At 37.4% G+C, this 27,410-nt stretch overlaps 1 protein-coding gene across 10 annotated transcripts in view; it reads left to right on the forward strand.

The window, feature by feature from the left end:
• Positions 1 to 27,410, forward strand: part of MTR (5-methyltetrahydrofolate-homocysteine methyltransferase) — a 52,809-nt gene that overhangs the window by 19,388 nt on the left and 6,011 nt on the right. For 4 of the 10 annotated variants that reach the window (XM_084513266.1, XM_084513265.1, XM_084513267.1 and 1 more), the window contains 21 exons: positions 302 to 402; positions 739 to 800; positions 1,576 to 1,643; positions 2,706 to 2,782; positions 3,870 to 3,982; positions 5,036 to 5,176; positions 5,834 to 6,019; positions 6,585 to 6,764; positions 8,223 to 8,339; positions 8,455 to 8,595; positions 11,536 to 11,625; positions 12,283 to 12,435; positions 13,031 to 13,138; positions 17,630 to 17,730; positions 19,129 to 19,196; positions 20,049 to 20,169; positions 21,878 to 21,959; positions 22,710 to 22,808; positions 23,610 to 23,685; positions 25,913 to 26,068; positions 26,738 to 26,934. In XM_084513266.1, the coding sequence (XP_084369392.1) occupies positions 302 to 402; positions 739 to 800; positions 1,576 to 1,643; positions 2,706 to 2,782; positions 3,870 to 3,982; positions 5,036 to 5,176; positions 5,834 to 6,019; positions 6,585 to 6,764; positions 8,223 to 8,339; positions 8,455 to 8,595; positions 11,536 to 11,625; positions 12,283 to 12,435; positions 13,031 to 13,138; positions 17,630 to 17,730; positions 19,129 to 19,196; positions 20,049 to 20,169; positions 21,878 to 21,959; positions 22,710 to 22,808; positions 23,610 to 23,685; positions 25,913 to 26,068; positions 26,738 to 26,934 (2,437 nt within the window). Of the gene's footprint in view, positions 1 to 301; positions 403 to 738; positions 801 to 1,575; positions 1,644 to 2,000; positions 2,132 to 2,705; positions 2,783 to 3,869; positions 3,983 to 5,035; positions 5,177 to 5,833; positions 6,020 to 6,584; positions 6,765 to 8,222; positions 8,340 to 8,454; positions 8,596 to 11,535; positions 11,661 to 12,282; positions 12,436 to 13,030; positions 13,139 to 17,629; positions 17,731 to 19,128; positions 19,197 to 20,048; positions 20,170 to 21,877; positions 21,960 to 22,709; positions 22,809 to 23,609; positions 23,686 to 25,912; positions 26,069 to 26,737; positions 26,935 to 27,410 lie in introns of those variants that run through there. The other 6 variants (XM_084513269.1, XM_084513270.1, XR_014690936.1 and 3 more) reach the window with 6 other exon arrangements.

Genomic DNA, 27,410 nt, shown 5'->3' on the forward strand with positions numbered 1-27,410 from the left:
TGCTGCAGTTGCTTTCAGAATGCTTTTCAGAATTTTCTCATGGATTTTGAACCAAAATTTTGATTTTCTGCTCCCAATTCAATTCAATCCAGTCCCCCTTGCACTTTGCTCCCTGAGGGTTATCTTTTAGCACAGGTTTGCTCTGTTGATGGTGATAAAAGAAACGGGAGATTAGGTTGGTTGTATTACGGATAACTGTGGGAGTTAACTGATCTATCTACCACTAAGATTCTTCTGTTTTTTTGTGTGTCATTTTGTCTGATGTTTTTAATCTGAAAATAACTTAACAAATATTTTACAGCATCGGCTTAAATTGTGCTTTAGGAGCAGTTGAAATGCGACCATTCATTGAAACAATTGGAAAATGTACAGAAGCCTATGTCATCTGTTACCCTAATGCAGGTGTGTTGTGTGTGCGTATTCCTATGCTTATGGGCAGAAGAAATATAATAACCATTCCATCTCATCAGAAATAAGAGCTGAACTACCTTGAAAAGGTGGTTATTGCTACATGAACATGAGATTAAGCATTTTATAAACTGCTGAAAGTGACTGGTGTTCTGTGACAGTGAACCCAGAATGTTCTCTTGCGTAATTAATAATGTATTGAGTAATGATTGCAAAGGTGATGAGGCATTGTAGTCCTCTTCCAAATGTAGCTACTTTTTGACTTTCATGTAATTTAACTATTCTTGTGGGCTTTAACAAATCATAATACAAGGAAAATTATTTTTCAAGGTCTTCCTAATACTTTTGGTGGTTATGATGAAACTCCAGAAGTGACTGCCAAGCACATAAAGGTACGAAATATTTCTTGCGAATGTGTCACGTGACATATACAGGAACTCGTTGCTTGTATGTGTTACAGTACTGTGTTTCTTTTGCTGAGGTGGCTCTACATGTCATTTGGATTGTTTTTAGACATTTTGCTGAATTTGCTTTTGAGATACCACGTTAGGAAAAGCTACTTAAGAAACTCTGAAAACCTTAATTACTTTGGTGTCCTACACTTAGGTAGCTTTCCTATAGCTTGATCTGTGGATATTACTCATTTACACTCTTACATTGTTATTTTCCTGTTTGGAAATAGTTCAAAAAAAATAAAACAATTGAGCAGTTTTTATGACCCTGGGATTTTAGAGTTGTTTGTGTAGAATGGCTGAAGCTGGTGGTGTTCCAGTGCAAGGTGTTCTTCCAAGTGCTACTTGATCTGTACAAGACAGAACTGTGTGGCTGGTGTTGTATTGTATTAGCAAGAACACAGTGTCTGCTGGATGCTAATTCCCTTTTATACTACAGTATGACTGGTCTTTGATACTCATCCAGGTTTTCATCTAGGGCTTTAGTATAAAATAGGCCAGTTTCAAATGTAGTTTCCCGAAATAAGGTATTGGAATTGCCGATCGGCCTTAGGTAAGTATCCACATCTCAAAACAAATCCTAAAGAGAAGAAATAGTACTTGCTTCTTAAACTATTCTTCTTGTGATGCCCTGAATTGTTAACCATACAGAGAATATATATTTCAGGTGGCTTTATTAAAAAAATGAAATACTTTATTTCCCTCCCTTTTACAGAGTTTTGCACTGGATGGTTTGGTCAACGTAGTTGGAGGTTGTTGTGGTACTACACCAGCACATATCAGGTACCTAATGAGCTAAAACTTAGAGTGCACTGGGAAGGAAATTACATGCTGCTTCTGTGGAGCGATATTCCATGGTTTATCTTAAAGTTTTCTGAAAAGATGGATCACTTGAACAAAAATAGCAGCAACATATGGAGTAGAAATAACCTGGCTTTCACAGTTGTGTGTATCTTGAAGTAGAGGCTTGGTTCAAACAAGTATTACGCCTATGCTGTTTTATTGTCAAAATTGTTTGTTTCAGAAGTATTCCTCCCTATTTACCATTGGATAGGGTAGACTTGCCATCTCTGCTTCCTTACGCTTTGCATTTTTCCCTTTTCTGGCAATCTTAGCAACAAGGTAAAACTTAAAGTTTCCTTTGATGGTAGAAGAAAGAGAAGTATGGAGGTGCATTCGGGGAATGTCTAAGCAAGAGATCTGGGAACACTATACAGCTGTTGTTAGTCCTGGCCTGAAGGAGTGTTTTGCAACTTTCTCAGTAGAAGTAGGTCAGTGGAAAAAATTTCCTTTTTTACCTAGGCTTAAAAGAGAAGGGGCCCTTATGGTTTATTTTCATTGTGATACAAACTGGGGAGAGGTGGTATGTGAGCGTGTAGAGAGGACAGTATGTGTCACTCGTGAGTGGAGCAAAGAGAAAGATAATAGCTCACGAACATTGTGAGTCATTCCAGCATCTGAGAAGAGCATCTCAGCAAAGAACAATGCTTGCTCTTTGTTTTTTTCTTTTGCTGCAAACAGCAATTGCACAGCTTGGTAATTAGGAATATGGTAAGTCAGTGTGGTTGAGGACTGGTACTCATATCCATCGAGTATCCCATTTACATAATATCTTGCATTCTCTATTTGATAAGTCTTCATTCGTGTATGTTCCTGCAAATAGCTACAGTCTTCTAGGAATATGTTTTTGGTTTTGGCCACGCAAAGTGCTAACTAGTCTTGTCTGCTATGGGGCTAAATTGGTTATGTAGGTATATGTCTACTATGTTACGTTTGAATCTTGTTCGGAGTAATTTAATTTTGATCAAAAACTTTCCTCTTTACTTTGCTCTTTCTGTAACACAGGAAGATTGCTGAAGCTGTGAGATCATGTAAACCTCGTGTTCCACCTTCTCTCTCTGAAGGATATATGCTGCTATCAGGTAAAACAGAGTGTAACAGGTTGAGCTTTATACCTCACGCAACCTTCTTTTATAAATTTATTTACTCTTTTCTGCTGATCAGAATGGTATTATGAGTTTCTGGTTCTACCTGAATCCAGCAAACTTATTAATGTGTAAGTTTATCAAAATCTTATTTGGCTGAAGGATTAGTGGAACGCTTTTTTTACATCTTGTGTAATATAACAGAACTAGCATATTTTACTCAACAAATCTCAAATACTTTGTAGTGGTTGAGTATCTTTATCCTTACTTTGCGCTGGGAGAGAGTTAAGCACAGGGATCAGGTGATTTCACTGCAATTGATGGCAGAGCTGGGAAGAGATGTTTGTTCATCTGCTGTGAGACAGCTGCCCTGTGTTACCTTGGATGTGGATACAGTTGTACTGGTATAGTGTTCCAGAAACACATCTAGATCTAGAACATCTTTTGCTTTAGCTAAGTCTGGATCTGTATGTTATTAAGTCAGGCCTTCCTTTAAGTCTGCAAGTAAAGCAGTTCCTTCTTTTTTGGCTGGTATTTCTTTTTCAAGTCAGTTTAGCATAAACTACTTAAATCATGGTTGACTCATAATTTCATACTGTAGCCCACTCTGTTCTACTATAAGGTTCGTTTGCCTCTGAGTTGCCTGCTGCCTGAGGGTCCTGCTTGGCTGGTTTCTCAGAACTCAGGTATGCCTTGTTTGTCAGTCAGGTCAGTGGGCTCTTTCTCTGGTGGTGGTAGTGATGAGATAACATAGTTGGAAATTGAGAAGAAGGTTTGTATGTGCTTGCACATAGATGTGTAGAGAACTGTAGCTTTGTGTCATTTTAATTGGACAAATTTAGTAGTTATGTTTTGCCAGTTGGGTCAATCATTGACCCTTACCAAGGAAGCATAAAAACATTTGGCGTGTGTTGGAAATTGTTTCATTGCATCTCATTGCTAGTTACTCAAGCGACCGGGTGTGCTGAAGAATCACTATTCTTAAAGTAGAGTAATAAAGTAATAGAGACTTCTATTTCACAACTTTAAAGGTGCTTTATTCTGTTTTCTGTTTTTACAAAAATGTTCAAAAAATCTTTTTAAGGTCTGGAGCCATTCAGGATTGGGCCATATACCAACTTTGTTAATATCGGTGAACGCTGTAATGTTGCAGGATCAAGGAAGTTTGCTAAACTCATCATGGCAGGCAACTATGAAGTATGCTTTCTAACAATAATCTTAACAGATAGTGCTATTTTTTCATTGCTCCATTTCATTGTGTTAGTAGTTTTGCTAGCAAAAAGCATTATTCTACAAGAGTAAGAAAAAGAGAGCTTATTTTCTCACAGCTCCTAACAAATGTGTAATAATAGTTTCACAAGGGCTTTTTTGATAGGTGTTACAGGAAACATGACTTTTTATTTTAAATTAAGTTACACAATGTATAGTGGTTTAGAAATTGTCCTAATCTGTGCTGTATCTAGGAGGAGATTCTCAGTTACTTGAGATTATGTCCTAAAGCATACTCTGCTGTTGATGCAGTCAAAATTAAAGCCTTTATTTGTTAGGAAGTCTGACTCTTTTGTGAGGACCCGCACTTGCAGGTCATGAGACAAGACCTATATTGACTTCTCAAATAAAAAAAAGCTTTAAAGGCGAGGCAGGTTGTTTGCAACCATGAGCAACTAAAACCTTTTTTTTTTTTTTTTGTCAGTTGACAGAGGGACAAAAAAGAGAAAGTTAGCAGATATGGGTGTTAAATAATTACTTGGTCTGGAGGGAGAGCTTTAGTTTCTTAGTACTTGATGATTATTCTGCAGCTGGAAAAAATACCAAACAATTTCCAGAAATAAAGTACTCTGTGTTATAAAAGCACATAGCTTGTGACGCCAGACCCTTATTTCATACCATCACAGAAACTGTTTTCCTGTAATGATGGCAATCACAAGTCCTTGTTACTGTGCAAATCTTAGCTCTTTTATTTATGTGTATGACCAGCTGTCAAAAATCAGTGTCATGCTAGATCTATGGTGTCATATTTTTGTGAATAAAGTAATTATCAGTTGTGCTGTACTAACAACTTTTGTACATTGCCATACATCACGAACCATTTCTATATGCTTTTAAGGACTGTCCTATGAACTTTCAAATGTTTATTTTGATGCTTTGTAGGGCTGCACAGTTATTTTGGAGAGGTAAAATGTTATGTGAGAATGACTAGGCTGTTTTCTGCTGACTGATTTTTTTGTTTGTTTTGAATCTCTTCTTTAGGAAGCCCTGAGTGTAGCCAAAATGCAAGTTGAGATGGGGGCCCAGATTCTTGACATCAATATGGATGATGGGATGCTGGATGGTCCTGCCGCAATGACCAGATTTTGTAACTTGATCTCTTCAGAACCTGATATTGCAAAGGTTGTGACTGAGTCCTTCCAAAGCACAAAAAGGAACACCTTATTGAGTTGGAAACTGCCTTTCAGAAGTTTTGAAACTGATTTATTTAGTAACCAGTTCAGATGCTTAACAAGCAAATGTAGATGTTACCTAATGGGGAAAAGGTATTGTAGTAGAGAAGGCTGTTGGAGGGAACAGAGATTTTAACAGTCTGTACCTGATTTCAGCTAATTTTGTTATTCTTTTTCATTGGTTAGAAAAACTGAATATAGGTTCCTTTTGCAGCAGTTATGAGCCATATCTGTATATTGGCAGTGCATAACCGTATTAAGACAAAACTTAGAATTACTGTTGATATAGGCTGTCTTTAAAAGATGGTTCTGCAGAGTGCACTCTCTGAAAGTGAGCATCTCATCCAGAAATCCAAGATAGTATGGGGAGAAACAGAGGTCTCTATGATAGGTAATGGAATTGCCATAGGAACTTTTGAGTTAAATTTGCTCTGGGTTTTGAGTTTAAAGCAAAGTGAATCTACAGAAAAAACATCTGAAAGGCTTTTTATTCATAAATAATGCTAAATGTTGTTTGCATTTTTATGTCCAAATGGGCAAGCAACATGTGGAATGCTTAACTCATAACTTGTGTGTATCCCTCTGCTCACTTCTCTGTTCTTTACAGGTGCCATTATGCATTGATTCCTCAAATTTTTCAGTGATTGAGGCAGGTTTGAAGTGTTGCCAAGGAAAATGCATTGTAAACAGCATCAGTCTGAAGGAAGGTGAAGAAGACTTTCTGGAGAAAGCAAGGAAAATTAAGTTGTACGGAGCAGCTGTGGTTGTCATGGCTTTTGATGAAGTGGGTCAGGTGAGCATTTGTTAAAGGAGATCATTTTCTTCTAGAGTGTAATGCTTTGTTTCATTGGCACAGGTGATTTAAAGAGGTCTATATATAGTCTTAGCAATAGTTTTGACCCTGATATGTAATCATTCCTTGTACTGCTCTCATGTTTGAGGAATTCAAGTTCTGCTCCAAGTATAGCTCTGCTAGCACAAGAGTGTCTCTCTTGCTATTTGGACGTGTTGAACTATTTCCTCCTTGATAAAAGATATTTTTTTAGTCCAGAAACAGTTTTGCATGTAAGTGGAACTTCTGTGAATTCATTTAGTTCTTTCAAAAAATGCATATTAAAACTTTGCATAGGATGGTGGGATGTTGAGGAACAAAAGTATTTTTAGAGTTGAATCAAAACTCCAAATACATGTGTGGTGGAAGTGGTGTTTTTAATACAAAATTATTGCATATGATCTTTTTCATCATTCATGATGTTCAGACTGGGATTCCTCAGTTTTGATTTGGTGGAATTGTACATAATTTCTGGGGGCTTTATTTTTTGTGTAACTTACACTTCAGAATTCTTTTTCTTTACCAGGCAACAGAAACAGAAACCAAGATTGCAATCTGTTCCAGAGCTTATCACCTACTTGTGGAAAAAGTGTGCTTCAATCCAAATGATATAATATTCGACCCTAATATTTTGACCATAGGGACTGGAATGGAAGAACATAACCTGTATGCTATTAATTTTATCAATGCTACTAAAGTCATAAAAGTGAGTTGTAAGTTTACTTTAACTCCAAGAATTTTATTGGGATTATTTAAAAGGAAAGCAAACAAAGACTACCACCACCAACAAAGCATTGCAGTAAAATAATAGGCCTTTTAAATTATCAAGGGGACTTTTCCTCTGAAGTGCAGACATTTCCCAGTATTGCTGTGTTTCCAGTAGAGCTTTGAGTAGTTGTATAAATATTTTTCAACCTGCTAACTCTGATGTAAATATACTATATCAATTAAATGAGGTTACAGTCACATTCAGTGTTATGGCCAAAAGGACCTCTTCGAAGGCTTGTGAAAGCTGTCCTTTTAAATTAACGTAATTTCAGTTACTGTGGTTGGGTTTGTGCTATAACCTGACCTTTTATTTAACTAAAATACTTGTAAGGAGGAACAGCAATGAAGACAGCAACGAAGAATATTTTACCTTATTTTCAGTTGAGGGGGGAGGAGGGGCACTGTATCTGGAGAACAAGTCCTACGAGGAGCGGCTGAGGGAGCTGGGCTTGTTCAGCCTGGAGAAGAGGAGGCTCAGGGGCGACCTTATCGCTCTCTATAGGTACTTCAAGGGAGGCTGTAGAGAGGTGGGGGTTGGTCTGTTCTCCCACGTGCCTGGTGACAGGACGAGGGGGAATGGGCTAAAGTTGCGCCAGGGGAGGTTTAGGTTGGATGTTAGGAAGAACTTCTTCACTGAAAGGGTTGTGAGGCATTGGAACAGGCTGCCCAGGGAAGTGGTGGAGTCACCATCCCTGGAAGTCTTCAAAAGACGTTTAGATGTAGAGCTTAGGGATATGGTTTAGTGGGGACTGTTAGCGTTAGGTCAGAGGTTGGACTCGATGATCTTGAGGTCTCTTCCAACCTAGAAATTCTGTGATTCTGTGATTCTGTGAAGACACCTGAACACAGCTAAGTAAGCGTTACTGTTGCATTTCACAAGGCGACTTAGTTGATCTGGAGATGCTCTGTTAGTAGCAGTCTGGGGCTTGAACATCTGCACTGGATATCTTATCACCACAGGACTTTAGGATGGAAATATGCACTCTTGAGGTTAGCAGCTCAGCTGTTGCCTGCTCCTGAGTCATGGGAGCAGGCAGGTAGGTTGCTCCTGTATCCAGAGGAGGGGCATGTTTGGGAGATGGAAGGCCCACAATGAATCTGCAGGGGGAACATCTGGAATCCTGCGAGGGGAGGACCTATACGTTTAGAACAGCACCAATGACCATGGGACCCATACTAGTTGTTTACATACATCTAGGATGCATCGTTTCTCGTATTTGTAGCTTTTTCTACAGAATTTTGAATTGTTTTTCATGATTTTAAATAATTAGAAGGATGTGGAATAAGAAGGAGAGAAGGGGTGTATAGCCAATTCATCACTGCTCAGGGCTGAATGCTTTGCTTAAGTTTTCTTTTTGGAAAGCCCTTTTCTAAAATTTGTGTGCAACACTCACAGGAAACACTGCCAGGAGCTAAGATAAGTGGAGGTCTTTCCAATCTGTCTTTCTCCTTTCGAGGAATGGATGCCATTCGTGAAGCAATGCACGGAGTGTTCCTTTACCATGCAATTAAGGTATAATACATGTTTGGCCTTTGTATGTTTGTGCTTGGCCAATGGAGTGCCATATCTGACATTCCTGTTCAGGGGATCCTGTATAGTGGTTGTCTTTGTGTTTTGTTTTTTCCAGTATGGCATGGACATGGGAATTGTGAATGCTGGGAATCTGCCAGTATATGATGATATCCACAAGGAGTTGCTACAGCTATGTGAGAATTTAATCTGGAACAAAGATCCTGATGCGACAGAGAAACTTTTACATTATGCTCAGGTAACTTCAAATTTTAAAACTTGGAGAGTTGTTAGCTTAGCACCTGGGCTTTAACACCTCCCTGTTGATGATAGGGAGGAACAGCCTATGAAATGCACGTATGTCAATCTAAAGGTGGGTGTTGGAAGTTACTAATAATACTACAAGTGGTTAGTTATTAATACAGAATAAAATGTGATCTCTAATGGATTGAACCCGTCCAGTTTTGCAGCTGCCCCAGAAGATCCTGCAACATAGTTCTGATGCTTCAGGAGAAGTTGCATAGGGGTTCTCTTAATAAAAGTAAAAGAAACAAAATGAGAATAGGCCAACCCAAACAACCAAACCAAATCTTGGAGATGAAGCATAATAGGCAATTGCGCTGTGGGAGGCAAAGAGTAGATCCCTCTCTCTCGTGGTGATGGCTTGCTTGGAGTATATATAAAAGGTGAAGTTCCTGGCTTCCAGTTTACATATTTCAAGTCAAAGTGGGGATCTGCTGTCAAATGTTTTTGAAATCCTGTTGCGGTGGTGGTGGCAAAAGACACAGGTTACACACCTGAAGGTTTCCAGGTTATCAACCATAAGATGACTGGCTAAATCCTGTTCTGAACTGAACCTGCAGCAAAAATCTCTTGAGTGTGAGATGGATTCTTAGGTTTAAGTGTGCAATATCCACTTGTTTTGTATTTTGTAGTAGTACTATTTCTGTATTTCTGGTTTGTAATTTGTACTATGGTGGTGCCTGATATTTAGGAACAAGGGCAGCATGTTGAAAACCAGTGCAAGAAGACTCTCCCTATCCCTTGTGCTTAGGCTATTTTGTATGGTGCTCATAATTCACCTGTGAGAGATCTTGTCTGTAGAAGAGTTTTACCATTACAGTAGACAGAGTTACATGAAGAAGAACTACAAGAGAAAAGGAATGCTTAAGCAGTGTTTTCACAGAAAGCAGAATGTGAATCTAAGTGGAGCATGAAATTTGAGATGTGAATAGACTCGTAGGTCTAGAAGTTCGGGTAGCCATTGTTAATGTTGCAAATATTGGAATCTTTTCAAAAGAGACTCTTGATTCAGAACACTTTCAAAAGCTCTATTAAAAGTTAAAATCCTAGCAAAACCTGCAACTTTCAGGGTTTCACTGAAAGTAAGCATCCTGACTAGGTTTCATCTCAGCTCTGGAGAAATGTGAGTGGCCAAATAGGTGGTCACTTACAGCTAATGAGGCGTATTATTCCATAAGGAGGCATATTTCAAAATATTTATTCAGATTTTTCTCTGATTTAGTGAAACGGAATGGCTCTAAGTTCTTTTGCCTAAAGGCTTTCTTTACAAAAGAAAGTAGTTTTTAGTACAAAAGTGCACTCATTATTCAGTAAGTTTGTAAGTTGTTTTTATTTTATTCTGCACAAGGAATATACAATGTGCAGTCCCATTTCAAGTATTGCACCTCTATTAAAGTGCCCTCCTTGTTCCTTCAGGTGATAGTAATGTACCTTGCCAGTCGCTTGAATGCTAGGTATTTTGGGAGAGTGAAGAACTTAATCTTTGTGAATTTAGGAGATGAATTTTTGTCTGAAGTTTGCAGATACACACTCTATGGAATATGTCTTTTAATCTCGAACATCATCCCATTTATGGCAGTGGTAGTTGTACTTCTAAAGCCTTTTTTTTTTTTTTTTTTTTTTTGGCTTTTTTTCATCCTCGGCATGCAATATAATCATCTTGTTTTTAATGGTCTGCATATAGTGTTTGCCACTGTGGTCTGGTCCCTGAACTGACTGCCTTATAGTTCCATGGGTTCTTTTCGGTTTGGAATGGTTCCCTTCCTGAAGACTGTGTCCAGAGGTTCAGGAGTACTTCATACCTTTTCACAGAAGGGCTGAAGTGGGAAGGGGCTTCTGGAGATCCTTTAGTTCAATGCCCCTGCTCAGAGCAGAGTCAGAAAGAGCAGGTTGCTCAGGGATGTGTTCAGTTGGCTTTTTATTGCACCTGAAGATATAGACTCTACCATCTCTGTGGTCAACACATTCCTTCTTTCATTGTCTTTTTACAAGCGAGACCTACAAGTGGAATTAGGCATGGTAATGAGAAGCTGTGAAGTTAGCTAACGTTCGTATAATTGAAGACTTGTTCAGATTTCTGTTCTAATGAGTGAGATCTAGTTTCCATGACTTTTTTCCTCATAGCTTTATCTTTAAAAGGTACAGGTGAGTACTCAAAAGTATAGGAGGTTCATTGGGAATGAAAGGCATTAGATTACATGGTATAACTGAGGGACAAAAATAAATGACTTGTCTGAAGTGTGGTGGTTCAAGTAATGGATAGTGTACTTTTCCATGAGCCTTCCTGGGGTGGGTGCTTGTGAGCTTTCTTGCATTGTGAAGGCCTTTTGGCCTTTGCATTCATAGCAAAGGAGAAGGGAGATGGGGAGTATGCGGCAAAGAGAGTATGTAAGAGGGTTTGAGCCTGTCTGTGTGCAAGACAAACAGTAGTTCCATAGGCCTTCTGACTGAAAACATCTGTGATAAGGAATAATATAACCTACTCCAGCAGTAACTGAATTAGTGCCAAATTAATTAGAATTTTAAAATCGAGTGTAGTGTGTGGGCCAGAAATCAATTTAAATTATGTTCCCAGAAGTAAAACCCTGAGGATTAGTCATTTCATCATTTTTAAGTGTGAAAATTATTAGAACTTCTCCCTCTTTTTTTCTTGTTTATGTCTTCACTGAAATAAGTACTCTCTGTGATATAGACCTACTAAGTGTCTGCAGTACATCACATGTGTTTGCAATGTGATTTGCATGTATATATATAAAAAAAAACAACACTCAAAAACCTTTAGAATAATCTCAAATTATTTTGTGAATCAGTACTTAATTACCTTAATTTTTCTGAAACTAAAGCCCATAGTTGTAATTGTGTTGGCAAGCTCCTATGGTTATCTTTTTCTTTTCAGAATCATGCCCAAGGAGGAAGGAAAGTGATACATACTGATGAATGGCGGAAAAGCTCCGTGGAGGAGAGGCTGGAATATGCTCTCATAAAGGTGAATCTGTGCAGAAAATTGTCCTGCCCAAACAGGTGTATAATTCCAGCTCTTAAACTATAATAGACACCCTTGGCTTAAAAATTCCTCTGCTGCTATTCTTTTTTAAAAATATATTAATAATGAACACTTTACTAATTAAATACATTAATTAAATATATTAACAGAGTTGTGGTGATTTTCCTTTAAGCTTCATAAGCTGAATGAAGTCTTTGACCCTTAGTATTTTTTTCTCGTAGTGTTGGTGGAACATGTTGTTCATGTTGTTTTTACTTTCCAGGGTACTGTATGGTGTTTTTTTTTTTTGGTGTTGTATTTTGTTTTTTAATGGTATTGCACTGGGTAACATTAGTGCTGAGGGAGCTGTCCTTGTGTAAATGCATAATTCTGTTATGACATAGTTGAAAAACAAACAGACCCACTTATACTGGGGACTATTGATTTAAATAACTTTGTTCCTTAAAACTATGGTTTTTTGTTTCTCAAGAAAACCTATTTTAAATACAGATTAGAGGTATTCTTAGAGTAGTAATATCTAAAGTTATCTGTGTGTATATTGATTGTGATTTTTTTTTCAGCATGAAGACAACTAAATATAAGAATATAAGTTGTATTTTTAGAAAGATGAAAGCTTTTACTTTCCTCCCCCCCCCCCAGGGCATTGAGAAGTATGTCACTGCAGATACAGAAGAAGCGAGATTAAATCAGGAAAAATATCCTAGGCCTCTAAATATAATTGAAGGACCTTTGATGAATGGCATGAAAATTGTTGGTGATCTTTTTGGTGCTGGGAAGATGTTTCTGCCTCAGGTAAAGACAACATGACGTGATGTACTTTCTGATTTGGCAAAAACTAACATTGCAAAATGTAGCCAAAGCATTCTATGTTGTCTGTCGTTTTCAGATACAGCTCTCGAATTGTGAAAATTCTGACAGTGCTAGGAAGTGGCCTCATTTCTTCTGTACTTTGGAACTTGAATTTCTTTATATAGTTTTATATATTTCTTTCCTTTCTCTCTCAGTGTTTTTGCTTTATTTGAAATGTAGTTTTAAATCTAGATGCATGAAAAGAGCAAACGAAGAAAAAAAAAATCTAAACTCACTTGATTACCATCAGGCTGCTCTGGGTAGTACCTTCTAAGTCTGGGCCTGTTAGTAGCTTTTCATTCAGTTGTGAGTGATCCAAAGGACTGCATTGTGAAAGCAAGTGTCATATGTAGGCCATTAGCCCAATAGGGCCAGCAGTCTGTTGCTAAAGAATGCCCCGTAAAGCTGGGATCTGGGTTTACAAATGAAGTTTTGTTGATTGTTTGAATGGGTTTAAAAGAAAGCTATGAGGAACTTTAGATTATTCCTATATCTGATCTTTATTGCTGTTTCTTTCCTCCTCCATTTATCTGTGCAGGTGATAAAATCTGCTCGAGTTATGAAGAAAGCAGTTGGCCACCTTATTCCCTATATGGAAAAAGAAAGAGAGGAAAAGAGAGCTGAACAGGGCAGCACAGAACAAGAGGCAAGACAGTCCTTTATGCAGTAACTCTTTTGTAGCATGCCGTGACAAAAATTGAAATTATTTTTTGCTAATGGTATTTATTCAGCTTTTATGCTGAAAAGTTGATCCAGTCATATGGAAACTGCCAATTTGGGCTTAACATTGTAGTTGGTCTGAAATGTACGAAATGCGCATTTTGTGAAACTTTGCTTAGTGTGTGCCTAACCTGTTGTCAGAAGTTTCATGATGCTAAAAGCTTTTGTAGGCCCTTGATTCTGGTGTTACTTAACTTTTTGTGCTTTTGTAGACATATAATTGTAGTATTATTTATTTATAACATTTTTAACATGGATTGTAGCAAATTATGCCAACTGATGCCATTTGCCCTTGGTAAACTCTAGAACTCACTTTTGAATGTTCAGAGCCTTTTAGTGTGTTTCTCTTTTTCCAGCTCTTTCCCCTGAACATTCTCCCAGCTAAACAAACCAAATTCTTTTTTTTAATAGATATGTTGCAAGACCTTTTGTTATGATAGAATAGTATTCTCATTGTATGTGTAGCTGTGACCAAGTGGTTGGTGACAAATGTTTTACGAAAAACAGGATCTGAATATAGTCGTCTTTTCATACATGATTTTTTTCCCCCAGTTTCTGAATATCACTTGTACTACAGTACAGGAGATATGCAAGAAATAACATAGAAACAGAAATATACAAATGACACAAATAAAAGACTGTTCATAACTGAGTAGGTAGTAGCTTCCCAGAGAGGGTTGTAGTTGTTATGAATAGCATATAAATCTTCAGTGTCTTATGACTGGGAAACAAAACAAACAAAAAAAACCACCATAAAATAACAACCTAGAACTTATAAATGTGTGTAATACACAGCGATTTCTCCGCTCCATCCAGCACTCAGCCCATTGATAGGACAAGGGTCAGCAGCATTCCATCTTGAAAGTCGTACTCAAGGAAAATGCATGAACTAATGAAAGGGTCTTGGAAAAGAGCATTAAGAATGATCAGAAGTGTAGACAATGTAATCTGCAATGAAAGTGTGGGAGTTTGGTTGTATTTGTTTGCCTTCAGACTTACCATATAGTTTTCATATTCTAGACATACCTGCAGAAAATAAAGTGGTAAAGTTTTCTGCATTCTATCAAGAGTAAATGGGGCTTAAATTTCAGTGAAAAGATACTTAAGTCAGATTGTGGTAGGAAGAAAATGTAATGGTATTGAAGCATAACAGTATATTACCTCTGAAATTTAAGAGCTTTTTTCAGTGACTTACTACATGGAGAAGCTTCAGGAGGGCATCCAGCCAGCCCTGTTTCTAGCTGAGGCCTTACTAGTGCCCAAGTATCTGACATTCTGCAGCACTGGGCCTTTTGGTTTCTGTATTGACTTGTAAGATAATTTTTGCCCTGTAATAAGTCTTGTATTTACATTGTTTTATCAAGTATTCCCCATTTTACATTTTCTTTCTTTTTTTCTTTCCTATATGCTGTGCTTGGCAGCCCTATTACTGAATTCCTACTGCTTTTCGAATGCTTATTCAATTTGTCAAGTTGATCTTGAATGCTACTATCCTTCTATTCTTCCACATAGTCTCTCCCCTCCCTTAATATCATCCTTATATTATCCAATGCATAACATTTTTTTAATTTTAGGTTGCTGTTGAAAATACCAAATGATTTTCAGATTCAGATTCCTTCATGGTGTTTACTTTTTGACAGCCGACTGGTGGCGATTCCTCTGTGAGAAAAGTTTCATCATCTACCTGTACATATACTTGAAGTAATTTCTTCCAAATCTGATTAATGGAGTATGTGATAGGAGCATTGGAACACAAAGATACAGGACATCCCTTGTTTTTCTGTACTAACAAGATTGTATGCGGTAGAAATGAGTTCAGAAGAAATGAACAAAATCCATTCTTCAAATACTAATCTCTGCTTTACTGTATTTATGTGATAGGTTCAGTTTTGGTTGTTAAATATTTTTCTTCCACTCTTGACTTTGTCAGACTATGAGATTTATGCTTAATGTGCAGTAACTCCTCTCTAGTCCTGTGGAACATTACATTGTCTTCATGAGTTCTCAGAGGCAATACCTTTTATCATAATCCGGTATTTAGCACAAAAAAAAAAAAAAAAAAAAGTCAGAGTCTAGAGAATAGGGGATATTTATGTGTTTTCTTTGGCTTTCTTTCTGTGGATTTTTGAATGGTTCCTAATTCCTCTGTTGAAATCATTTTACAGTATATCTTCCCATTTGCTGTGGATCTGCTGAATGCTTGTCAAACATGAATGTAATGAATACAACTAGCATTTTAGAAAGAAAAATGACCTGATAATCAATCCTGACTATTTTCAATGGAAGGAGAATGCCTAGTCTCTTTTCTGGATGTAAAGATGGTGTCTTCTCTCTAATACATCAAGCAGATCTGTTCTCTGTTGTCATGAGTCACTTTTCTATGCGTCATCTCTCTCCTGCTCGTGCTGTTCTTTATTTTAATGCAGATGACAATGCTGGTACTTGGCACCTTCTGGCTTGTTCTGGGGATATTTGAAGTCAGTGAAAATCATTACCCTATTGCCTCCATGGGCAGGGGATTAGGACCTACTGTGGTACTTAGTCCTCTGGCTAAAAAATGGGAAGTGGAATCTGAGAGGTCCTCAAAACTATAGCAAGAGATGATGGTGAGGTATTGTGTGAGACTGAAGAGGGCAGGAGGGAAAAAAGTAGGGCCTCCGTCCTCTGCTTTCTCCACCTTGTGTTGAGGAAGAGTTTGGTCTTCCTCTGTGAATGTTTTTGTCACTGCAGAGAAAACTGGCGAGAGAGAAGAATCAGCTGTATTTATCCCCAAATTTAGATGTGGACTCAGAGGAAAATGATCTGCAGACTCTGGTAGCTGATCTGTCTGATGTTACCCAGACTACTGTAACCTCCAAGACAGTTTTAGTGCAAGACTGCCAGGAAATGCAAAGTGTTGATAGTTACATTTGAGGATAAATAGCTGTGGCTGTGGATCTCTATCAAGATCAAAAAAAGAAACCCTTTGGATGTGTGCCCAGAACTTGAGGACCTCCTTGCTTGAGACAATTGAAATCACAGTGTGCCCTAAATATGGTTTATTTAAAATACTGTGTGCTCTGGCCCATGTTGTTTGCTGCTCAGCACGCATTTTCCCTCTTCTGTATAAATCCTCTCCCTCCCCCCCTTTTTTTTTTTTTTTGCTTATGTATAAATTGATAGTTAAATTATCAGTTGTTATTGGGGGCAACTTTTTTTTTTCATCTTTCAGCCCTTCATTAATGTCTCTAGTTTTCTCTTACATTCTAGAAATTTATTTTGAGATGTAACATTTTTCATTGCACAGGGATGGCTGACTTGCATCCCTTTTGCTTTCTCGGTTTCGTGGTCTTTTGTAAAACAGGAACACTGGGCAGAGGATAGTAAATAATGTTTAGTAAACAGCAGCATTGGTGAGAATTTCCAGGGTCCTAACAAATGTATTAGGACCATGGGAAATGCTGATACCACTCTTGGTAATATGTAAAGGTATTTTTTCCCCCAGAAAATGGCAATTACAGAAGGCAATGTAGAGTCATGAAGTAGAGAGCTACCTGATAGTGTCAATGAATATAACATGCTTTGTAGAAGGGTCTTCTTCCCCAGTTCTGCCATCTGCCTGCCAAGGAGATGAGATACTGACTGGAAAAGTGGTAGTTTGAAAACCCAAAGTGCTCAGGTTTCCACTTGAATTAAATTCTGTGCAACTCAGGTAGTCTGTTACTTGGGTCTCATCCCGGACCAACTCAAATGTGGTATTGTGATAAAATGGAGCTGCTCCAAATGGCAACACTAACGACACCACTAAAAGCCTATCACGAAGGGTCTTGTCCTGCTGGAGAATTGCTGTAGAGAAGATTGGCCTTTGTGCTGCTGGCAGGGCCTCTTTGTCAGGGCTGAATGCTGTCTGACCTAGGATCAATCTGTGGTGGTGCACCTTCCTTTCTTCAAGATTGTTTTTCCAGCTTGTTTGTTCAGCTTGGGCAGTCTGAAATAGCCTGATGAGCACATTGAAATGTGTTCCTTGCTATTTTTGTTGCATAAAAAATTAATCTCTTTTGCTTTTCCTAATTCCTGTCATTCCTCTCAGTGTTGCATTGGAAGATTACATTTGATGCATGACCAGGCATGTGATCCTGAACCTTCATTACCCTATTGTTCTAAATATTTAAACTGTTTATTGGTGAGGAATAGAGGAGTTCAGTTATTGCACTACACAGAGTGCTATTCAGATGTGTTTTTTTCATGGTTTTGTTGTTTTTTTTAAATGTATTTGAATAGCGTGCGCTTGAATTGCATGAGTATTTCTTGTGTGAATTTTTATTACCTGCATCTTTTAAGATAGCTTTTAATATTGGATATATTACCTCTGCTGATCCCGAGGGAATGCTGAGGCTTCTGAGTAATTTAACTTGTGTGCTATTTGCTCAACTTTCAGGATCCTTACAATGGTACAATAGTACTAGCAACTGTGAAAGGCGATGTACATGATATCGGCAAGAACATTGTGGGAGTTGTTCTGGGCTGCAACAACTTCAGGTAAAGAGACTAAAACTAGGTAGCTGGGAACATAACCGTATTAAGGCTAACTTACTCATATACTAGGCTGGCTGCAGCTGTGGTGATAATAGAGGTGGGCATTTACTGGGAACTGGCCTGTTACCCTAGTTGTAGTAGGAAATGCGGATCATACCACCTATTACTAATGTGGAGGCAAGAGGGAATATAACATCTTTTTGTAATGCCCTAATAAACTGGCATCTGAGATGAAAACAATTGAACTGAAATATAGGTCAGAGCATAAGTTTTTGCACGTAATATTAGTTAAATATAAGTTTAATGTCTTAAACATAGAAGATTAATACCTGGAGAAAAACACACAGGATAACTGTATTAAGCAAGACTGCCTGTGTGCTTTGCGGTGTGTTGGGAAAAAGCAAGTCTTGTAACATTCTGATGAACCTCTTAGTATGTTTTTCAAGCTGTTTGTTAACTACAAGGTTTTAAACTCATGGTGGTATGTTTTTGTAATTAAGAGATGAGATTCTAATCCTAATTCTGTGTTTCAAAAGTTGGGACTTCAAGACAAGTCAGTGCTTTCAAGTCCTAATATACGTAATGCAGGGTTGACAGCAGTGTTGGAATGAATGGTCGTTTCCATGAGTCTTGTGTCAAGTGTCTGTCAAATGTTGTGCAGAACTGAATGCTTTGGAACTGTCTTATCACTCATTCATTTTGTTTTGTTTTTGACTTGTCTGTAACTTGTTCTTTAAAAAAGAGCCAAATTGTCTCTTGTTTTAAAACACAAATGGCTGAAGCCAGTACCAGTGTTGTGTATATGTAGTACATTCATCTGCTTTCTTGAGCTTTTATTTTTTTTAAATATAGTGAACTGAAGCCATGGTGCTTTCTGTCGCCATGGTCATGAGTGAGACTGAATGAAGCCAGAAGGCTGGCATGGCTCACTTGGAAAAAAACAAAAACAAACCCAATCAACCTTAACAATGGCTAGGGCTAATAGGAATAGAGCACTAGCAAGGGAAGTGCAGTGTCTCATTTCATAAAATACAGGCTTTAGTAAGAAACTTGATGTGAATCAGTTTATGTTCCTGACATAAGGTATGATATCCACAAAACCTTTTAGTATTGCCTGAATGACTTCAAATGAAAAAAAATTACTCAAAACCAAAACCACCCTCTTGCACTTGAATTTTCTTATCAACTGTGTCATCTGGAACTCTGTATTGAAATTTTTTCCAGACCCACAGGTGTTTCTTATATTGCAATTCCCAGTTGAGGTCTTGAGAGAAACACAATCTCAATTTTAATTTCAATATTAGGTTAGCCATTTATTGTAAGAGCAATATGTTTGCCCTTTAATAGAACTATTTGACTACTTTTTTAAAGAATCTTGTGTCATCTCACTTCTTTTCACAGAGTTATTGATTTAGGAGTCATGACTCCATGTGATAAGATATTGAGAGCTGCTGTTGAGAACAAAGCAGGTATAGAGAGATTTCATTAGTACTCCTGGCTTATTTAATTTTAAACCCCACTTGCTTTTTTTTTTTTTTTTTTTTTTGGCTACTCATTGCATTTCTATGCTGTCAGTGGTTTGGTCAGACTACCTTCAAGTAAATGAAAATTTTTGTGTTAACAGAAGCAAGTATTTAGTATTTAGCATTTCTGTGAAACTTAGCCCAAGGAACTGAAAACCTGCATTAAAAGGACAACTCCAGGAGAGATATTTTAGTACTTGTTTTACAGATGGATAAATGGAAACTTGGAAAGGTTAACTAACTTTGTGTTGGATTTTAAATCAGTAGAAGAACTTGGCATTCAGCCTGCTAAAGCAAGGAGTGTGAAAAACAAAATGTATTGTTCTAATAAAAAATGAACTTTCTTTCTGAACCAAGCTATAGTTTCTGTGAAACAGTCTATTGCGTTTTGGAAAATATTTGTATGGATCAGAGGTGGTGAAGTTTGAAAGCATTTGCTGTTTCAAAGAGCAAATGTTATAATTTCTGTGCTGATCTTCTGAGGTTTAAAGTTTGCTAATCAGAAGCATTGTATATTTATTGTGAAACTAGAGCAGTAGGTGTCCAGCAGCTGTGAAGACTGTTTGAGAAATGTCTTAAACTGAGGATTCAGAATCAACCTTCGTTCTTAGAAGGCTTTTACTTTCTAATTAAGTGAAACCTGGCTTCTAGATTAGAGATTACCATGCTTTCTATTTCATTATTTTTTTTTGTCTGATGCGTGAAGGTAGAAATTAAATGCTTCCTGTAGTAATTTGTATGTAATGCTAGAATGGATTTACTAAACATTTTGTGTATATGTTTGTAAATTTGCAATAGATATAATTGGCCTGTCTGGTCTCATCACCCCTTCTTTGGATGAAATGATTTTTGTCGCCAAGGAAATGGAGAGATTGGCAATAAAGATTCCTTTGCTGATTGGAGGAGCAACTACTTCTAAGTAAGATATATCAATTGGGAAGATGGGGAATGTGTATGAAAATAGTGCTAACTAGGGAGAGAAACCTATGACCATTTCTTTCTTCCTTTTCCCTCCTTTTCCCTCAACACATATACTGGTATGTGTTTACTTGAGAGTGAATGTTTGGGACTTTATTCTAAGTGAAGGGCGTAGGGGAGCCCTTTCTTCTTATAATTTTCGTGTCTGTAGGGCATTGCAGATTAAGAATTATTGTCAAATTAACATTATTAAACAATTTTGTAAAATTTATTTGTAGAGATAAATGTAGCTGGCAGCAGAAATTTTGTTTTGAATATGGGAATAATTTTATTATATATATACATACCTTGTATTCAGAAATAATTTTATTCATTTGAACTCTGCATAAATGTGTACTTGTGCATATGCCCAGATGCACACAACTTCTACAAAACACATCAAGTAAAAGGATTCTTTATGGAAGATTGCACTGGTAATATATATTTAATTTTACTTGCACAGTTTTAAGTTTAACTTTGTGTGCATTCTGAAAGGTTGTGTATGTTAGAGCTTGATAAGGAAGAAACAACTGCATTTATTCTCTGAAATGGGAAGACATTTATAATGAGTAGACCATACATACTTGAAAAGGTGGAAAATTAGATTATTTTGAAAGAGAGACTGGATTCTGAATATAGAATCTACACAGTGAAGTTTCATCTTATCTTACTATAATTATGTTTCTGTTATTACTATACTGTTAAATTCAGATGCTGACAAATAATGGTAATGGTATTATTATGGTAATAGACTAAAAGAAAAAAAAAAAGGATACAGTACCACTGTAGGACTATGCCGTTTCTTTTGTCTGCTCCTATCAAAGTTGAAGATACAGTATCTTTTTTTTAATAAAGATCAGAAATGCACCAACAAATTAAGGTAATCCAGGACAGTTGGTTACATGGCTGTTGCGTAGTCATCAGTAACTTTGATGTTCAAGTGTTTTAAACATCTGACACCACCTGAAGGAAAAAAAGGCACTTAGGCCTCAGTTCAGGACTGCTAACTTTAATTTGAACAGCTAAGTACTATTATACAAAAGTGATCCTGAGTATTTCAATGCGTAGGATTGGAATATGAGTATATGTTAAATTAATTGGGAGTTTTTTATGCAAATGAATTGGCTGACCTAGAAGTTGCAAATTTATTCTATTTATTGACACCTGGCAGAATTCCTTCTTCAGGTGAGTAGACAGAGCCTCGGGTTCTGAAGTACAGTATCATGGAAATTTAAGCAATCATCACTGCGTTACATTAACGTTAATTCACGGATCGAAAAGGTAGGGTGTGGGAGAGGAAAAGCTAAGCAAAAAAGATTATATATATAAATATATATATATATAATTACAGTTTTTGTTAGCCTAGTTTGGAATATTCTCTTTGAAATTTTTGATATTCAGACTAACTAGTTAATGACTTTGTCAGCTGGTGAGACAATGTAAGTTGGCACATTACTTATGAAGCATTCTGATACTCTGAAGTAAAGAGTTTGTGTACCTATTATTAAAAATCTGTGCTTAATCATCCCTGCATAGCAGATGGATGCTTTCTTGTTTTGAAGATCTGGATTATGCATTAAGTCAGGATTTTTTTCACTGGGCATTTTGTATTTTTTTGTTTGTTTTTGATTCAGTTGTGAAATGCTCAATCTCTTTCTTTTTCATTTAAGAACACACACAGCTGTTAAAATTGCCCCCCGATATAGTGCACCTGTAATTCATGTCCTGGATGCATCCAAGAGTGTTGTGGTTGTAAGTTCTAATTTCCTACTTTTCTGTTGCGCCTCTCATCCTTTCCTCTTAAGATTCGATATTATGGCAGAAAACTGGAGAGGCACTGCAGAGACCAATTTCTAAACTACTGTCACTTCAGCAAATTTTTTGCTGCTGCCGGGTTATCTCATCAAACTTAATCCACTTATTGTCATTGGATACCTTTATTTACATGCCAATTTCTCTAGTGATGGTGGAATGATTCACTCTGAGTCCTTGACTGTAGTTCTGAGATGTTTTAAAATGAGGAGTGGTGTAGTTAGATGTGATCTGCTGTTCTCTCTGTTTTGGGTATATTGCTGCAGTTAGTGATATGGCAACAGGAAAACAGTACTATGAAATGGCTGACTGGTGTTTTTTGGAATAGATGCTTTCTGTTAAACAAATGAGTAGTCTTAGTGGGGAAAACACATGCTGGAAAGAAGTAGGGTGAGCTGTGTTATTTCTCTGACTTCAGCCTCTAGGATCTTGGAGTATCCTCATGCTGGGCTCTGCTAGTGCTAACTGTGTAGGAGGACATTATTCTTGCTAATCATCATACTCTTAAATATATTTTGAATCTAGTTTGCAGTTCAGTGGTAAGACAATTTAGTATTGTCAAGTTTAATTGTGTAAGGTTAATGGAAACTAGATTATTAAAGACAGATAGCTTAGTCTGAAATTCTCACTGTGTCATTACTATAATATCTTACAATATGTACTTAGTGCATTCTCGTTTCTTTTTTTCAGTGCTCTCAGCTCTTAGATGAAAGTGTAAAGGATGATTTCTTTGAAGAAATATTAGAGGAATATGAAGAAATTAGACAAGAACACTATGAGTCTCTCAAGGTACAAATATAATTAATTTAGCTTCTTGTTTGGAGTGGCTAGTACTTGTATTATTACTAACTCTGAGTTTCAACTCTTTATGAAGACCTTGAGGTATACTTGTGTTGATTATGAAAAAAAATTTCTGACCTGTAAGGGAAAATTCTTCATGGCTCTAACATACAGTTGGCAAATTCTGTATTGTCCTCAATGGACAGTCAGTGGTATCTAGGACATCTCCTTGGGGCTGGCAGTCACATCAGTTTAACCAGTCTAAAGGAGACTGGTGCGCTCCTAGGGTAGTAGCTTAAAACAGGAAAATACACTAAGGTAACTGAAGTAGCACTGGTTGCTTTTGGTGATGCCATGCTGTATTCTGAGTATTTCTCACTACCAAATTTTCCTATTGTGTTTGTGTTTTTTTGGTTAGGGATCTGAGCAATGTCAAAGTAGAGAGCTGGGGCTGCAATTTTAGGAGAGTGAAGAGAAGGAAGGAATGAAATGCAGAAGTTGATGGCACAAATTAACAGTAGTAAGCTGTTAGTAGAAGCATGTCTGATGCTTCTGAGGTTGTCTTGTAAAGAAACAGAAACACTTGGTCCATGCAAGTTTAAGACCATTTTTGCATAGGGAACCAGTAAACCAAGATGAGATCAGTGAGGTTTGCAGTGAATTCAGCTGGGAGTTGGTGGAACTGAAAATACATTTTTTGTCAGAATTGACCTGAAGACATCTTTGAATAAAACTGTATAATCACTATGATAGTTACAGTTTGTCTGAAAGATAAGTCGTTTTAGAAAAGTAACCTTAATGTTCATACAGGAAAGAAGATACTTGTCTCTACAGCAAGCTAGGAGAAAAGGTTTCCATAATGACTGGTTATCAGGACACAAACCAGGTCAGTTTAGTTGTTGATTTTACTGTGTCTTTAATTTTTATTTATTTTATATATACATTGAATAATACATAAATTGATAAAGCTTCATTAAACTTCAGACTTCAGTAGCACTGTGTTAGAAACTGTTGGAAAGTGTCCAGAGGAGGGCTACGAAGATGGTGAAAGGCCTGGAGGGGAAGACGTACGAGGAACGGCTGAGGTCACTGGGCCTGTTCAGCCTGGAGAAGAGGAGGCTGAGGGGAGACCTCATCACAGTCTACAACTTCCTCGTAAGGGGGTGTCGAGAGGCAGGAGACCTTTTCTCCATTAACACTAGTGACAGGACCCGCGGGAATGGGGTTAAGCTGAGGCAGGGGAAATTTAGGCTGGACGTCAGGAGGGGGTTCTTCACAGCCCAGGGAAGTGGTCACTGCACCGAGCCTGTCTGAATTTAAGAAGAGATTGGACTGTGCGCTTAGGCACATGGTCTGAACTTTTGGGTAGACCTGTGCGGTGTCAAGAGTTGGACTTGATGATCCTTAAGGGTCCCTTCCAACTCAGGATATTCTATGATTCTATGATTCTATGAAATAGTGTAACAATTTGAATAAACTTGTGTCTGTTTGAGCAGATGTTTTTTGTTCAATCTTGCTGTCCTGTCTCAACTTTATATTTTTCATAGTATTCAAAAAAAAAAACAACAAAAAGACTTAATAGCAAGTTGGAAAAAAAAATCTAAAACAGAATTTCCCATAATACCGTACAATGAAATATGAACCTAATGCACCCTTTCCAAAATAATGTTGGACTGGCTCATATGCAAACATTATGTACCACATTCAGGCAATGCAAGTTGTGACACAGCATGTATATTCAGTTCCCCCTTACATTTTAAAGGAAAAAGAGGTACAAATCATTTTCTGCCCATCCTGCTACCAGTTTCTCTACCAGTTTTATTTTTAATACTAAACACTAGAATTACAAATGGCATTCCCCAAGAAGTTGCATCCTGTAGTGGCATTAACACTTGACTGCTTTCTGTCACTTTGTTTACAAGGGGTGTGTTAACCCCTTAGTAGGCAGCTAAGACCTAGTCAGCTGCTTGCTCGCTTGTACCAAGTGGGATGGGGAAGAGAATATGAAGGATAAAAGTGAGAAAACTTGTGGGTTGAGATGAAGGCAATTTAACAGGTAAAGCAAAAATGGTGTGCAAGCAAAGCAAATAAAGAATTCATTTGCTGCTTCCCATCAGAAGGCAGATGTTCAACCACTGCCACGAAAGCAGAGCTTTATCACATAGAACGGTTGCTTGCAACTGCAAACACCATAATTCAGGATGTCTCCCCTTCCTCATTACCCCGACTTTTATTACTGAGCTTGATGTCATACACTGTGGAAAATTTGTTTAGTCATATAGGGTCAGCTGTCCTGGCTGTGTCCTTCCCAACTTCTTGGGCACCCCAGCCAACTTTCTGGCAGGGCAGCATGAGAAACAGAGAAGGCCGTGGTGCCCTGTAAGTGCTGTACAGCAATAGCTAAAACATAGGTGTGTTGCCAACACTGTTTTGGTCACAAACCTAGAATATAGCACCATATTGGTCATTACAAGGAAAATCAGCTCTATCCCAGTGAAAACCAGTACAAAGACTCAAGAAGATGCTAATTTTCAGTAGCTCGTTTTGATAAAGATCACGTTATGAAGTAGTGAACAGCGTAGACAAGTACAAAGCTTGTGGATACATCATAAAAGATCCATCTCTCTCTTTCACTTGTGTCTATGCATCTGAACAAGCGTGTGGTGGTTGCAAAAGCTCTTTCAAATTGCATAGTAATCAACAGAGCTATTTACAACACCATAGGACATAATATGTTTGCGTATAAAAAGTGGGATTTAAAATTATGAATGGCATGTGCCCATAAAATCTGGTAGGTAAGGATAGGTTGGTTACGGTCTTAGATTGAGTATTTTGTCTGATGAAATATGCTAAGAAGTCCAGTAGTGAGTAAGGATTAATTTATAGGAAGGAACAGAAGGCCTTGCATTTTTTGTTTTGTCTTTTTATGCTTTTTTAAAAATCCATGTAATAACTGTAAAGTATGGTATGACTTGGGAAGGATAGGGCACTAAAAATTACTTGGGAAGAGCTCAGTTGTAGTGATGGAAGCTACTGAGCATCAATTATGCTATACATATAAGAGCAGTATTAAATAATTCCTTCATGAAAGATTGTACTTTTGATTCCTACAGTTAAACCAAAATTCATTGGTACAAAAGTCTTTGAAGATTATGACCTGAAGAGGCTAGTAGAATACATTGACTGGAAGCCTTTCTTTGATGTCTGGCAACTTAGGGGAAAGTATCCCAACCGGGGTTTCCCTAAAGTCTTTAATGATAAAACTGTAGGTAAGTATTGAATTTGCATTTACTGCATGCAGATAATCTTAACAGACCTGTCATGCTGCATTAAGATTCTGAATGGTTTGATATACACAGGAGTGGTAAAAATACATGTAAACTTAAATGTCACTGAAATCATTTGTGTAAAACAACACTTACTGGCATATTGGCACGTGAGGCAGAAAGAGTGCTTAATCATATTTAGAATTCACCTACAAAATACAGGGCAGTGTTTTAATGACAGAAAATGGTGACAGAGCAATTAACACATGTTCCTGTTAAGGGTGAAGATGTCAAGAAGGCTCTGTCTCTTTGATACTGAACTTTAGTAGGTGTTGAAATACGTGATGAAACTGCAGGTGTGACGCAGAAATAAATGTTCTGGATTGGCTGCACTGTGGTAATGAGGTGCACACACATTTTCCCTGTTGCTCACTTCATTCTGCATCCTCTGCCTCTACTGGAATGGTGCTGGCTCTAACAATTGTTTTAAGATGTATATTTTTACAGCTGTATACACATAATTGTACTGCTATTGTCTATGCTGTAGCTGACTCATTGTTGCAGTCATCAAAAAATTACCTGGAAAAGGAACCAATCTTCAGCAATTTTTAAACCTGTTTAAACTGGTTGTGAAAGCACGTCTTTTCTAAAGGGTTCTCTTTTTTTTGATAGGTGAAGAAGCAAAGAGAGTTTATAATGATGCTCAAAATCTGCTGAAAATGTTGATCAATCAAAAGAAATTACAAGGCAGGGGTGTGGTTGGATTCTGGCCAGCTCAAAGTGTTCAAGATGATATCTATTTATATGCTGTAGAAGAGGCAGTGGGATCTTCGGAACCGATAGCAAAATTTCATGGCCTGAGGCAACAGGTACAATGACAGAACACTTGTTAAATAGTGATTTTTCTTCTGAATTGCAAGAATAGAGCACAAGCATCCTAATAAAATCTGTGCAGAAAATAGTTGTTGTAATCTGTCTGCAGTCATCCTGCCATTTCTTTCACTAATAACATGGTTTTATTAGTGATGATCCAGGTTCTTGTAGTATTTGTAGTATTTTGTATTGCAGTAGTACAGAATGTTTTATGTATTTGACAGCTTTAGATAACGGTGTGTTTTCTGTCCTCGTTTTAATACTTAAGCCATCTGAAAGCACTGTGCTGTATGTTTTCATCACAAATTCTGTGCGCTAAGTTAGAATCATCTAATGAGCCTTAGTTCTTTAATAATATCCCTGGATTCTGCTTTTAATGAGGCATTCTGCTTGGATGTGTTGAAGGTTAAAAATACCTTTAGTTATAATACTAGCAAAATAATGCTCAGTGAAGATAAATGTTTCTGGCAAC

This window comes from Aythya ferina, assembly GCF_964211825.1.
Source record: "Aythya ferina genome assembly, chromosome: 3".
In the NCBI taxonomy this organism is placed as follows: Eukaryota; Metazoa; Chordata; class Aves; order Anseriformes; family Anatidae; genus Aythya; species Aythya ferina.